Source organism: Merops nubicus, unplaced genomic scaffold (genome assembly GCF_000691845.1).
Source record: "Merops nubicus isolate BGI_N331 unplaced genomic scaffold, ASM69184v1 scaffold4755, whole genome shotgun sequence".
Classification (NCBI taxonomy): Eukaryota; Metazoa; Chordata; class Aves; order Coraciiformes; family Meropidae; genus Merops; species Merops nubicus.
The window spans coordinates 48983-63043 of NW_008607482.1; the positions used below are offsets into that span (position 1 = coordinate 48983).

Consider the following 14061-nt stretch of genomic DNA (forward strand, 5'->3'; position numbering starts at 1 on the left):
AAAAAAGAATACCTGCTCTTTTTTACCTCAGCAAACAGGAGAAGTAAGGGAGACTTCTAAAAATTTATGAAAATATCAGTGTGCCAAGAAAGTTTATGAAACTCTAGTTTTGTTTTGCAGTTAGAAATGATTTGTAAAGAGAGAGGAACCAGAGTGGCACTGGTAGAAGAGCAGATGGCCACCACTCCTGCATGTATTGTCTAGTGCTGGCTTGATGATGTGGTCTGTGAAAAGAGCTGTCTTTAAGTTAACTGCTACAAATGCCAGTACTGCTTACTAATGGACTATGCTGTTGGTTTTACTAATGAATAGTCTTGTTTCCAGCAGGAGGACCACACATTTTTAAGAAATGCTAGGAAAGAACTATGAATGTGAATAAATGAGAGTTGACTCTGTCTTTTTTTCTAATGAGACTTATTAAAGAAAGTAATTGTCTTTTTTGTTTTGTCTTTCAGCCATGGAAGAGTTAATAGTTGAGCTGCGCCTGTTTCTTGAACTTCTGGACCATGAGTATCTAACTTCCACTGTCAGGGAAAAGAAAGCAGTAATAACTAACATTCTCCTGAGGATACAGTCATCAAAAGGTCAGTGTCAGGGGTGGATTTTCTTGCTTGCAGAACGCAGAGAACAAGTTTGTGCTCAGTGAAATAGCTTTACGAGCTAAAGACAAGCCCCAAATTGAAGAAAGACAGAAAGACAGGGTGAAGCCAAAGTGTTCCTTTCCTGAATGCGTACCTTCATGTTCAGCAGTAAAATATAGCAAAAGCCATTCTGGAAGTACCTTGGGTGAATCCAGCCACAAAATTACGTGCTAGATAGAATGTTTTCACTTCTGCTGATAGAGCAGTTAATTCATTTTGTTTGTGGCAGCAATGCTATTTATGAGTTTTGATGGAAAATTAATACTACATGATGGAGTGCTGGCCACAGCACTGTTTTATAGTTGTGTGGGTGGTGCATGCTGCATTTCTGTTAAATGACCCAAAATCCATCAAGCCTTGATAGTGAGGCAGGCTCTGGTGCATGGCTGATACAGGAGTGCCAAGCCAGAGCTAGGAAGTGTCTGTCAGCCTGTTCGGTTTGCATTTTGCATTTTGCAATTAGAGTTATATTCTCTTTCACTTTTTCTTCCTATCTAAAGCCATTTTGATCGCATGATCACTTTTATCTCCATCAAGGTTATGGAAATAAATGCAATATAAATGGTTCACTGTGTACAGCAGACTTTGCACAGACTTATATAAGGACTAATCATCACTATTTTTTCTAGCAGTCCTCTTACATTTCTTTACAGAACCCTTAGGTATGAAGTGGCACCTGGGCATTAGACCTCTGTCCTGCATTTGACAGAAATACTGTCAGTGTAAACCCTCAGTGTTTAGATTTTTGAAAAATACCAGTCTGTTAAAGAAAAATGCTACATTGTGAGCAGCTGCATTACCATTATTGGTTTCTTCTCCAGTCCTAAAAAATAAAGTCTTGTTTGATGCAGTGTTTCCTTCCTTTAGTAAAGAAAAAATTTTTGCCACAGGATTCAATTCAAAGAAATCAACTAGAAAATAAAGATTGTCCTCTTTTCTATTTTGGTACTTTTAAAGAGCCATTTCAATATTTAATTAATACTCAAAGAAGGAGACAGGTACAACTTTCACATCTTGTGGAAGGAGGATTCGTACTCCAAAAGTCAATCAAAAGAAGCCAAAACCCAAAACAAAATCTGTAGATGAGAACTTGCAACTTGGTATGTTTAGAAACAGCTTTATTTTACAGATCAAAATAAGCTCAGCAATACTGATCTGACACTGCATGTTCTTCTTGTAATCTTTTAGATTAGCTGTATTAAGAAATACATTTGACTTCCTTAATAAGTCAGACGACGTTCTCTTGCCACCTTTGCAAACACAAGGAGGAGCTGTCATATCCGTTCCCTCTGGATTGTGGGTGGTGTTTCAGGACACAACAGCTACAGCTCTGCACGTAAATTAAACAGTGCTGGGTGTTTTTCTGAATCCTAGAACTCCTTTATTTATGCATTTAAATTACAGAGTGGTCTTTGGTGTGAGTTTGGCCTGAGCGGACTTGTCTCCTCCATCAGTTCCTGGGCATGATCTGGGACCTAGCATGAGCAAAGATGTGTTGCCAACAGACAGTTCAAAATCATCGCTCCCCACTTTGGTTTTGAGGAGTGCGAGACTGTAACCGTATGGACATCAGTTTCTCTGTACCAGAGCACCTTCCTAAGTGTGTTTAATTCATGATTCTAGATGTGGCCAAGCATAAAAAAACCCAAGGACCATAGCTTTCTCCATTTCAGCACCTACCATTTACGTTTTAAAGCTTATTACAGGATCTGTAAGAAGATCCATTGTAAGAAGATCCATTACATCCTATTACAGGATTTACCCATTAGCACGATCCATATATTAAGTGGTAGGGCTTAGCGCAGTGCGGTTGTCACTGGAACATTGTACTCGCTTCTAGCACCTACATTCAAGGAGATAAAAATGACATTTCAAAGAAAAGCTGTAAAAGTGATTAAAGGATCCAGAAATATGCCTTCAAATTATCCAAAATGAGATGTCATAATCACAGAATCACAGAATGGTAGGGTTTAGGAGGGACCTGTGGGGATCATCTAATCCAAGCCCCCTGCCAGATCAGGTTCACCTAGGGCAGGTTACAGAGGAACACATCCAGGCAGGTTTTAAGTCTCCAGAGGAGACTTCACAACCTCTCTGGTCAGCCTGCTCCAGTGCTCTGTCACACTCATAAGTTTTTCCTTATGTTCAAAATGGAACTTCCTCTGTTCCAGTTTGTGCCTGTTGTGCCTAGTCTTTATCACTTGGCATCACTGAAAAGAGTCAAGCCCCATCCTCTTGACTCCTGCCCTTTAGATAAGTATTGATAAGATCCCCTCCAAATGTTGCCTTCTCCAGGCTAAGGCGGCCCAGGTCTCTCAGCCTTTCCTTGTCACAGAGATGCTCCAGTCCCCTTCTCATCTTTGTAGCCCTCCATTACACTCTCTCCACTAGTTCCCTGTCTCTCTTGAATTGGGGAGCCCAGAACGGGGCACGATACTCCAGATGTGGCCTCAGTAGGACAGAGTACAGGGGGAGGAGAACCTCCCTCGACCTGCCGGTCACACTTCTCTTGATACACCCCATGATAGCATTGGGCATCTTGGCCACAAGGGCACATTGCTGTTCATGGTTATCTTGTTGTACACTGGGACTCACAGGTCCTTCTCTGTGGAGCTGCTTTCCAGTAGGTCAACCCCTAACCTGTACTGGTGCATGGGGTTACTCTAGTGTATGGAACTACAGTTTAAACTATTTAAGCCAGCATGGCCTCTAAAGAAAGCATCCTATTCCCCTCCCCAGTCTACTCATTCTTGTTCGTCATACATTGCCTCTTCCTTTTTGCTTGCACAAGCTTTTTTTTTTTCTGGTTTAGTCCTAACCAGTGTCACTTTCCTGGTCTGGTTCAACCTGAGGCCACACACGTGGTTCTGCTGGCACAGAGGAGAGGCTGGTGCAGGGACAGGAGCGAGGCAGGGAGGAGAAGAGCTGCCTCCTTGGGAGCTCTGCCATCCTGTGCTGGCTGCAAGGGTGTGTGAAACTGCCCAGGGAGTCATGTACTTTACTGGAGCTGACCCTGCTGCTTTTTTATCACTTATAACATTCAGTACTCCCATCCCTTTGAAACTATTCATCTCTTCATTAAAATTAAAAGCAGTAAAGGATGTCTAAACCCGCAGTACTCTGTAACTAAGCTGAACTGTCATTTGGAATGTTTTTCAAAATGTTGTTTTACTCCACCCACATAACTCCACGAGAGCTCTTGGGTTGCTGGCACTAAGAGACCTGAGGACTGTGCTGAGTTTAGACTCTTTATGTGCATTTGCAGAAATCAACTGTGTGAATCCAACAGGATATTTCCATTTCTGGAGGAAACCATTTAAGATCAATGGGGAATGGTAATGAAGGATCTGGGCAACTGGGAACTGGCTGGGCTCTTTATAACATCTGGAAATGGACTATTATGTTTTTCTTTGTAAAGGTGTGGAAATTATTATAATGGGCTGGTTGGCTTTTAGTAAAATACTTTAAACTGAGTGAGTTTTCACTTGGGGAATTCTTTAGAAATCTTTTCCCTTGTTTTGTTCCATCTCCCAAATGCACACTGTTTTCTTCATTTAATCCCTACCAAGCAGAGAGAACTGGGCCAGGCAGATGTGTTCTTCAGGTCATAGCTGCCTGGCCTTGACCTGCCCCACATCCAAAACAGTGGTTACTCTGAATAGCTGGCAGAACTATAAACTTTGTTTTTCTTCTTGAGCCTTGGCATGCCCAATGGATTGCAGGTCTGAAGAAAACACTTGGCATTTCCCTCTGAAACTCAGACTTTCTTCTAAAAAACAAAGACACAAATAGTTTATTTTGGAGTATGAACTGTTGCTGGATTTAATATGATTGTCAACATAGCCTGTTTTCCTCAAAGGGACCTTATGCTATAAACCTATAGTTCTGGGTTTGCTGTGTAATTTGATAGAAGAAAGTAAATGTTAGAGCATGTTCTTACTTAAACACATATTTTAAAAATGGGGAAAAACTAGTTTTACAGAGTCAGTAGAATTCACTTGGATTTTTTTTTTTTTTTCCAGTAAGTAGCCTTTCATACTGTTGTTATGGAAAACATGAGAGACCTGGATATGGATAGCAGCCATAATAGGCATTCATCCTACATAAAGAGGAACAAGTGAAAGCTATACTGAAAAAAAAAAAAAATTGGAATGTTTCCCAACACTAATCTCCCTCTTGATTTGTAGGAAGAAAGAAGAATCTATGGCCCTTAGAGCCAGTTTATTTTATCAGTGTTGTTTTTCAATCCATGACTTCACAGCCAGTGGGACTAGGGTATTATGACAAGAAACATTTCATCATTAATTACATTTTTGAGAATTATATGATCTTGACCAAAAGATATCCATTTGACTATGTAAATATATATTTTAAAAACTAAACTAAACACTAGAAGCTAAATTCAGTCGAGGGGTAAGCAGGGTACAATCCACTGACTGATTTTTTGCCAGAACATTGAGGAGATGCACTCTAATCTCCCTTTTGATATTTTAGAAAAATAAACTATATCATGTTCCTATGAAGTGAGTTCAACTGTGATTTAAATTATCGTGCCAAAACCTTGGAACAAGTGGGTCACTGCTCTTTTCTCCTGGGAGGGAGTTGCAATAGTGATACAAAGGACCCTCAAAGCAGCTTTTACATTTGGCTCCATTTCCCTTTCCAAATACACCTAGAAAACTATGGAATTGTTTTTTTTTTTAAATGAGAGGAGGGAGGAAATGGTGGGAAAAAGTGCTCAGTGTGTGGTTCTAATAATGTTGAGTTGGTTAGGTCAATGTCCCGCCAGCATCAGCGTGCTCCAGGCTGGGGTGTCACAGCATCCTGCATCTTCCAGGACTTGCACCACAGCTCCATGATCAGAGAGAGTGGTGGCAGCAGGGAGCCCAGGGAACATGGATGCTGTGGGCTTGGCCAGAGTTGTCACTATGGCTGCCAGGAAGGGGAAGCAGGCAGGGTCTGCTCTTTTGCCCTCTTCCCCGACTCTTGTGTTATGAAAGGTGGTTTTGGACTCACCCATCCAGAATGTGCCATGGGAACTGTTGCATGTCTCCACTGGTAAAAGGCAGCCAGCCACATACTGCCCACAGGCTGGCCACGTTTTCTTCACTGTACGTTCCCATTGGACATTCACAACTGTGCTATCTTTAGTCTGGAGAAGAAGAGGCTGAGGGGAAACCTTATCACTCTCTACAGCTACCTGAAATGAGGTTGTAGTGAGGTGGGTGTTGGTCTCTTCTTCCAGGTTACTGGTGATATGATGAGAGACAATGGACTCAAGTTGCACCAGGGGAGGTTTAGATTGGAAGTTAAGAATAATTTTTTTTGCTGAAAGAGTGGTGAGGCATTGGAACAGGCTGCCCAGGGAGGTGGTGGAGTCACCATCCCTGGAGGTGCTCAAAAAACAAGTAGATGTGGCACTTCGGGACGTGGTTTAATGGTCATGGTAGTGTTGGGTGATGGTTGGACTTGAGGATCTTGGAGGTCTTTTCCAACCTTTATGATTCCATGATTATATGATCTTCCCCCCCATAAATGATTTAATCTGTATGGTAGACGCCTGACAAGAGGTTTGAATTTTAGCTGTTTTAAGTCTTTCAGTTTCAGATGGATAGACAGTTCAGAATGATTTCCTGTACATTTTTTCTGTGTCTGGTATTTGTTGATCCAAATAGCATATATGTCATTATCATATAGAATAAGTATGTGTTTGTTCTGCTTGAATGAATTCCTGAATTCCCAGCATTCTTCCAGTCCTGCCTCAGTAACTGTGCTTGGGAGGTAGGCTGTGAGCAGCACTGTGTGCCAGATTTCACTGTGTGACAGTCAGACATGGTGTCCACATGTTGAAAAAATGTCCCATTTACATCCACCAAAGTGTTATCTGTTGTTCTTCCACAGGTTTTGAAGTAAAAGAACATGTACAGAAGCAAGAAGTCCCCAACAGTTTGCCTGCACCTCCTCAGATGCCTCTGCCAGAAATACCTCAGCAGTGGCTGGTGAGTGTTAAATTAAATATATAAAAATACACATTTTTTCAATATCTATAATATATAAATAGGTATATTTTCAAAATTCAAGTTGCAAAAGCCTGAGCAACTTAATATTAACTTCAGAGGTTGACCCTCGAGTTGGAGGTTGGCCTGGCCAAACCTACAGGTCCAAGACAGTCTTGTTATAGAATAAACTATAAACCAGCTTTAGTGCTCCTGTGTTACTGACTTCAGAGTAGATTTAAAGAAAATATTTTCAGCATTTTTTTTTAGAGACATGTAAACAAATCATGGTTTAGCCTGTTGAAAGGTGAATGTAGTCTTAGCCCTAATACTGATAAATTACCCATCTTCTTATTAATTTGTGGAAAATTTTGTGCATGGTGATGGGGACAACCCATGGAGACCTGTGTTCATGAGCTGAATCAAGAAGTACAGATGGAGCTTTCAGAGGCAGAACAACTGGATGGCTGATGTTCTGCTTCATTTTAGTGGCATTTTAAATGCCAGTAGCATTTTATGAACATAACTATATTAGATCAAACTCTTGGCCAGCCTTTTGAAATAACCTTTTTTTGATGGTGAATAATGCTATATACTCTAGAATAAAGTAAAAAAAAAGAAAAAACAAAACCAAAAAAACCCACAACAAATGTATTTTGTATAACTTAATCATAGTTTCACCCTAAGAACTGCCAGCTTTTGGTTTTTAATCTAAACAATATTTGCTTTGAATTTTTTTTTTTAATTTTAATTCTCCCTACTGTAATGAGATATGGTGAAATCATTATAGGAAGGAAATGTTTATTCTAGAAACATTCATATCCAGAATTGTTAAATATGCTGTAGCAAAGTTCAGCTAAAGAGATGCTGCAAAATAATTATGCATAGATTTTAATGGATGCAAAAGCAGTCTTATTAATATGCCATGAAACCTGGAGAATCCATTTCATGGTTAACAGTGCCTGAAAATTATTATTTTTCTTTAATTCAAGATGCATATAGTATCAATCACAAGGGAAGGGGTTGATGGGTTGATGAGAGGCAGGAAAATTATGCAAAATGTGCATGTTTTTGAAAGTAGTCTACAGGTGCTAGCTTCATAAAGTGAAGTCAGTTCTGATCCTTGTTCTTCCAAAATTATGTAGGTTCGGTTTAATAAATTGGCTCTGAAGATGCAGGTTGGTTTTCTCAAGACAACTGACCTACTTTTCCTTTGTCATACACTCTTGTAAATTCTCTTAAAGTCAGTACAGCTGCAGTGAGTGAAATGGTGTGAGGGTCCAGGAGGTCAACACTGGGTTTTGCAGTAGTTCAGTTTAGATTTTTGAGTAACAAACGTATTTCTCTGAGGTACAGTGGGAATTACTGTGGAAGTTGGTGTGGGCTGAAGTGCAATCTTCCCATGCTGAGCCTGGCAGAGTGGCATCTGAACGTGGCCCTCCCCTCTGACGTGCCTGTAACTCTGTGGACACTTGCATCTCGCTGAAGTCACCAAGCTGAGCTGGTGTTTCCGTAGTGGCAGAAGATGATTTTTGCCAGTTTTTCTGCAGTTCCATTGCTACTGTCAGGCAGTGGTGGTTTTTACCTCCTTTTCTGGTGTCAGTGCTGCTTTGAAATCATCCAGGAAAAGTCCCAATCCTCTCATCTTCCAAATACAGGTTATGAGTGGTGCTATTTTAAGATGATAACGCATCATAATTTTGTGGAAAAAAAAAAAAAAAATGACAGACTGCTGCTGTCCTGCAAAAGACCAGGTGGAGTTGAAGGGAAAGACAAAACCTTCAACTTTTGACCTTTGAACACTAGGGCAAACTCAAACCCCAGTCTGGCTGTTTAAAAACTTCTCCTGAAGTCAGATTGAACAAATGGAGGTGATCATTAGCTGTTTTTTTTATACACTTTTCTCTATTAGATAGCTCTTTCTTACTCCCTCATTATTGTTAGATACAGTGAAAGACTGTCATATAATCTTTCTTCTTACACCAGGCTGGACATCAGTGATGGTGGCCAAGATCTAATATTCCCTTCTGTTATTGCTCCTGCGTGGTGATTTTCAACCTACCTTGAATCAATGGACTGCTAAAAAAACATAGCTGATGGTGCCAGTCTCTCTAAGAACTGTACATAACTACATTGCTCAGTGACACAAATACTGAACTACCTTACCTAGCCACTTTTCACAGACAGTGCTTTCACAGTCAAATTGAAGAAATCCCATGGGCCCACCAGAGCTAGGAAATTCTGCTCCAGATTGCCCTTCTTCACATGGCAAGTTGTATGGCAACTCTTTCTGTCAGCCATTCAGGACAGAAACTTTTTTCCACTTGCTCACTAACATCTAGTGGTGGTCTCAGCCTCCAGTGGAAACTCAGCATGCTGCTGGAAAGTAGGAACTTACTGGGAGAGGGAATCAATAACTTCAAATAAACTATGCATTGTTTTAAAATCTGTGGGTTTAGCACATCAGTTATTGAAGGTGATGGAAATTAAAGTTTCATTGACACCACTGTTTCTCTTTATGACGCTCAAGGGATTCTACATTCAAAAATGTTTAGTCTGAATTGATGTTTAAGCTTTTACTTATGTAAAGATGTGTGGGTGGGAAGGAATTCAATACTCCTTAAAGTAGTGCCAGGAGCCAGAATTATGTGTGGGCAGGTGCTGTGCAAAGTTTCCTTTGAACATCTGTAAATAGACCTGCATATTTTCTCAGGCCAAATCTTCTATCAGTTTTGTTATTCATCAGCACATGAACAAAGAGCATAAAATTCATTTTATTTAGAGACAGGCTGTTAATACTTTAAATGAAGTCTCCAGTTATTAAAACACATTAAAGCCCAGGACTTTTTTTTTTCTTTTTTTTTTTTTTTTTCCCTAGACTCAGTGAGCTTTGGACCAAGTCTTAAAATTGAGGGACAAAGTTGGACCTTGCATATACTGCAGTGAAGGGAATCACTACACACACAGTCTCTTAGTAATTATCTTTCTCTGCATACATTCCCTTGCCTACATCTGGCCTAGCAGACTTTCTGTCAGGCTTAGAGAACACAAATCCTCACTGGCTTTAGTCTGTGCATACAGCTCCTTCAGATGGCCAGCAGAGTAAAAGCTGCAGATGAGGGGTGTGAGCTTAAGAGCAACGCAAGAGTTCTGCTGCAGAACTGAAACGCCACTTGCCTGGGTGCTTTAGTTTGTACTTGCTAGCATGAATACAGTGCCAGCAGGTAGGGAAGTTTTGCCTGGGTCATCAGCAGAGGAGGAGATCACTGTATGTGAAATAGAGTTGTCTTGGTTCTCCCTTCTTGAATGTGCTTACTGCAAGGGCTTGTGTCTCCATCTCTACATCAGCAGCTACTTTTATGATAGTTCCCTGCTCTTGACAGGCAAGGAGCAGTGGTAGGTAGTGGGTCTGGAGGAATGACAGAGCCAATGCTCTGTGCACACCTCAAAGTGCTGCTGGTGGTTTAACACCTGGGATCCCATCATTGCACTATCACCAAGCTGCTTTGAAGCACATTTTCCACTGAGGCAGTGGGATAATATCTGATGTGTCCTGCTGCTCAGATGTGCCTGAGGATTACTGGCATAAATTCTCCACAGCATGGCAGTGACAGAATACTTCTAGCCTCCAAACATTTGGTTGTCATATTACATCTGACAGTCGGTAATTTCAGTGCAGTGTGCAGTCCAACAAAACCAAATACAAACAGCACGCTTAGCTATTTCACATGATTTTCACAGTAAAATTGAGTGTATACTTTGTTGTTCTTGGAATATTCACAATTTCATAATTATTTAACCGCAACAAGTGTCCAGTAAGATGCCAGAACCCCTGTAGATATAAATCAAAAGGATAGGTCATCTTCCTCCAACCCTTTACTGCAATACACAGTCACTCTATAGGAGTGTTTCATATAAATGGGTTTCCTGTTGTGGAGAAGTGGTTTGACAGCCTCCCTTTATCTGGCTGCCTGTCAGGTTACTCTTAGATACTTACTAGGAAATACTGAAAGGAGACAGTGTCCTTGGAGAAGAAAGTCCGTCCTGAAATCAAAGGATTTTTTGAGGTGATACATCATCAATTATATTAATCATTCTTTGAACAATAACCAAGAAAGTAGGAGTCTTAAAGCTTGTTCTAAAATGTTCAGTGAGACTAGTGCTATAACAAAAGCAAAGGGCTCATGTGCCATGTGGGTACTTCTGAATATTTATTTCAGTCTGCTTTTTCTTCTAACACTGGAAAGCAGTTGTTATTCTCTGTTCTTCTGAAAAGATAATCTTAAGATAGTAATAGCCTTTTTTGTTAAAGAAAATTTTTAAAAGTCACCCAAAAAAAATTCAACAATAAACCAGTTGTTTCATTCAGAGCTCCCTAACAGCTTCAGTTTGAACAGATCTCAACAAGTTCTTCTGTAATGAAGGAACAACTAAAGGAGCTTTTTTTGATTATTATGTTTACTCTCACAGCAGGCAGTTATAAAATATTATCCCTTTCAGAAACCTACCAAAATCTATTTACTAGCATTTAGGTTTCTTTAACCCACTATTTCAGTTTGAAGGTTTGTTCCACCATCCCAGTGTTCATTGCCAGACTTTGTCCTTGTGTTTAAGTAGCTTTTTTTTCCTCACCTTGATACCTGTGCCAAAGATATCCTTTGAAATTGCAATCATACTCCTCTCAGGTTTCGTTTCACTCCATTGTGTATAAGAAAGGATCTATCAATTTTCTGTTGAGCTATAGCTTAATTCTAGTGAACTGTGTCAGTATTTCTTCCATGCACCTGCTGTAAGATTCATGTTCCAGTTTGATTATAAGTGACCAGAAGAGTAGAGTCTTCTGGACGTAGAATCACAGAATCATTTAGGTTGGGAAAGACGTTTAAAGTCATTGAGGTGGAAATGGTGCCCACACTTTTCTCAGTGTACTACCTTGTCTTGTCCTCACTGTCGTGTCATATACCTGGATGTGTTTTTTCACTCCTGGAAAAGGAAGGTGATTTTGTCTTTGCTAGGGAATCATAGAATCCTTCAGGTTGGAAGAAACCTTTAAGATCATCAAGTCCAACCATTAAGCCAACACTACTAAGTCCTCTGCTAAAATAGAATCAGAATCTGTCAGGCTTGGAAGGCACCACATGGATCACCCAGTTCCAACCCCTCTTCTTTGAGCACAGTTACAATAACTGCCTTTGACTGAAGACCCCATACTGCTTAAAATTCAGATTCATCTTGCTCATGTAATATGCATTAAAGTGTTCCCTAGTGTTAATTAAACCCCATTTTTTTTCATGGTACACCCAGACCCTTTGTTTGATATGAGTCAACTGTACTGTTTTGTCTGAGTGATGCTTCCAACTAGCTGTGTAGTAAGTTTTTATTATAAAACCTGAATGATACAGGCATATTGTGGTTTTGTTTCTGGCTCATTCTTTTTCACTTTTGAATTATTGTTTTTGATCTTCTCATACTTCTGTGGAGTCTGGAGTTTATTTCCACTCCTGTCTTACATAGAGTTTGTGTGCTACTCCTTCCAGCTACCTGTCCTTTCAGTGGTGCATTCTGTGCCCCAGTAGTTTCAGTTGTATTTAGTGTCTCAGATGTTAATTAATGACAACGGCAAGAACTGAGACTTAAGCTTATGCCTGGGTTCTGCCACAGGCTGATGTTGCCATCAGAGAGATGCAAAAACCAACTGCTCAGTCATTAGACTGTGTTGGTTTCTTACTGTTTCCATTTGATCCTCTTTGTTGCCATCTGTACCTTCCTGTTGCTAAGGTAAAGGTAATCTAAGCAGCAGTCAGATGTGTTGTATTTTGTGAATGGTGATTCAGTTCCTGGTAAGGTTCCTCTGTAAATGGTCTCCAGACAATCTTCAGATCAAACTGTGGAGCCATAGCACATATGATTAGTGCTTTAAATGTGAGCAAGTCTGTTCAGTTCCCTGTCCCGTCATCAGACTGTGCTTTCTGAGGCTGTCATCTGTTTGTAGTCACTATACTTGGATACTAAGCACTTTTCCAGAGATACCTTTAATTAGGCATTTGCCCCTGAGTCAGCAGACATACTCTTGGGCTGTGTCAGATGTAGCTCCACTCCCTGGAGGACCTTCTTCTGTTCTTAGTCTTGAACCTGCTCAAGTCACTCCTCAGGATCACCCAAAGGAAAAGCTTCTCTTGTGCTTACCCTCATCCTCCACCTGGTAATCCCTCCCACTGCTGTCTCCTCCCTGCCCTCATCTGTTCAGCACTGCAGTAGGAGCTGATGGGTTACCAGTTGAGCTCGTTGTAACATTTCTGGGTTTTGCTGGGCCTCCCATTATGTCTGATTCTCGCTGTTGATTTCTTGGGCAATTCCTTTTTTTTCCTTTTTTTTCTTTTTTTTTTCCTTTTTTTCTGGTAGCCGTGGTGACCCAGAGGCAGGTGCTACAATTGCCTAGGTACATTCAGTGGCATTTGGGTGGGGCTGTACCAAAAGCCTGTCATGCAGCTGTGTTCCCCACCTTATGGTAGGACTGACAGTTACTCTATTCCAGAAGGTTTGGGGTCTTGCTGGCTGGTTTGCTGTCTTTTGTCAGATGTGCTCAGAAGCTGAAAAAAGATATTGTTAGGCTTTTTTCACATTTTTTGGCTCCTAATTTTGTAGACTGCAGCTGACAAGCTGAGAAATTAATAACCTTAGAATATGGAGCTGAGGTCAAATGAAGAATTCTTCTCAGGTTCTGCTCGTCTATGCTCAGGCTAATATTTCCTTCCTGCACAGCTCAATGTGGTCTTAACATCCCATATAGTCAGCACTTTTGTCCTGAATAAATCCAAGGTCCATCCAGGTCCTCAACTCCTGGCAATAAACTGTGATTTCTCTTTATTGCCTTAGCAATTTTGAGCTTATCATGCTAAGTGCATGTCAGGTACTAATGCCCAGTTTCCAGCCTTTCCAGTGGGATGATGAAGCCTGGTTAGAGCCTGTGCAGTCAGTTATTTAGCCAACTGTATTAATGCTCAGTTTGTTGATTCATGTTGCTTTCTGGACATCCATTTTTTTACATGTGGGGAGAGGGATCATAAATGTGTGAGCACTCTTCCCTCTCCAAGATGAGGATGCAGTGGGGTTGTACAGAGGTCAGGTATAAGCTTGCTCCAAAGCAAATGGCATGTGCATGTGTCAAGGTTTCTTCTCGACAGCCCACATTTGTCTGCTAGCTTCTGAATAGCTTTATTATGCATCACCAGTGTGTGACCACTTTTCCAGTCTCATGTTGCTGCTTTCAGTGTTGAGGGGTTATGTAGCAGCTGGCTCCACAGTCTGCCTGGATCCGAGCTGGTGGTTGATCTAATAACACACATGCAAGCAGGGTCCTTGAATTGTTGGCAGCCTTTGCTTGCAGCACGGGTGTGCTGACAGTCTGTGCTAAAGTCACTGCT

The 14061-nt window shown here is 40.8% G+C and overlaps 1 protein-coding gene across 2 annotated transcripts in view; it reads left to right on the plus strand.

Moving 5' to 3' along the window:
• Positions 1-452: 452 nt before the first annotated feature.
• AFAP1 (actin filament associated protein 1) overlaps positions 453-14061 on the plus strand; it is a 61045-nt gene continuing 47436 nt past the window's right edge. For both annotated transcript variants that reach the window (XM_008939941.1, XM_008939942.1), the window contains exons 1-2: positions 453-584; positions 6543-6640. In XM_008939941.1, coding sequence (XP_008938189.1) covers positions 458-584; positions 6543-6640 — 225 coding nt within the window. In that variant the 5' untranslated portion in view covers positions 453-457. The remainder of the gene's footprint in view (positions 585-6542; positions 6641-14061) is intronic.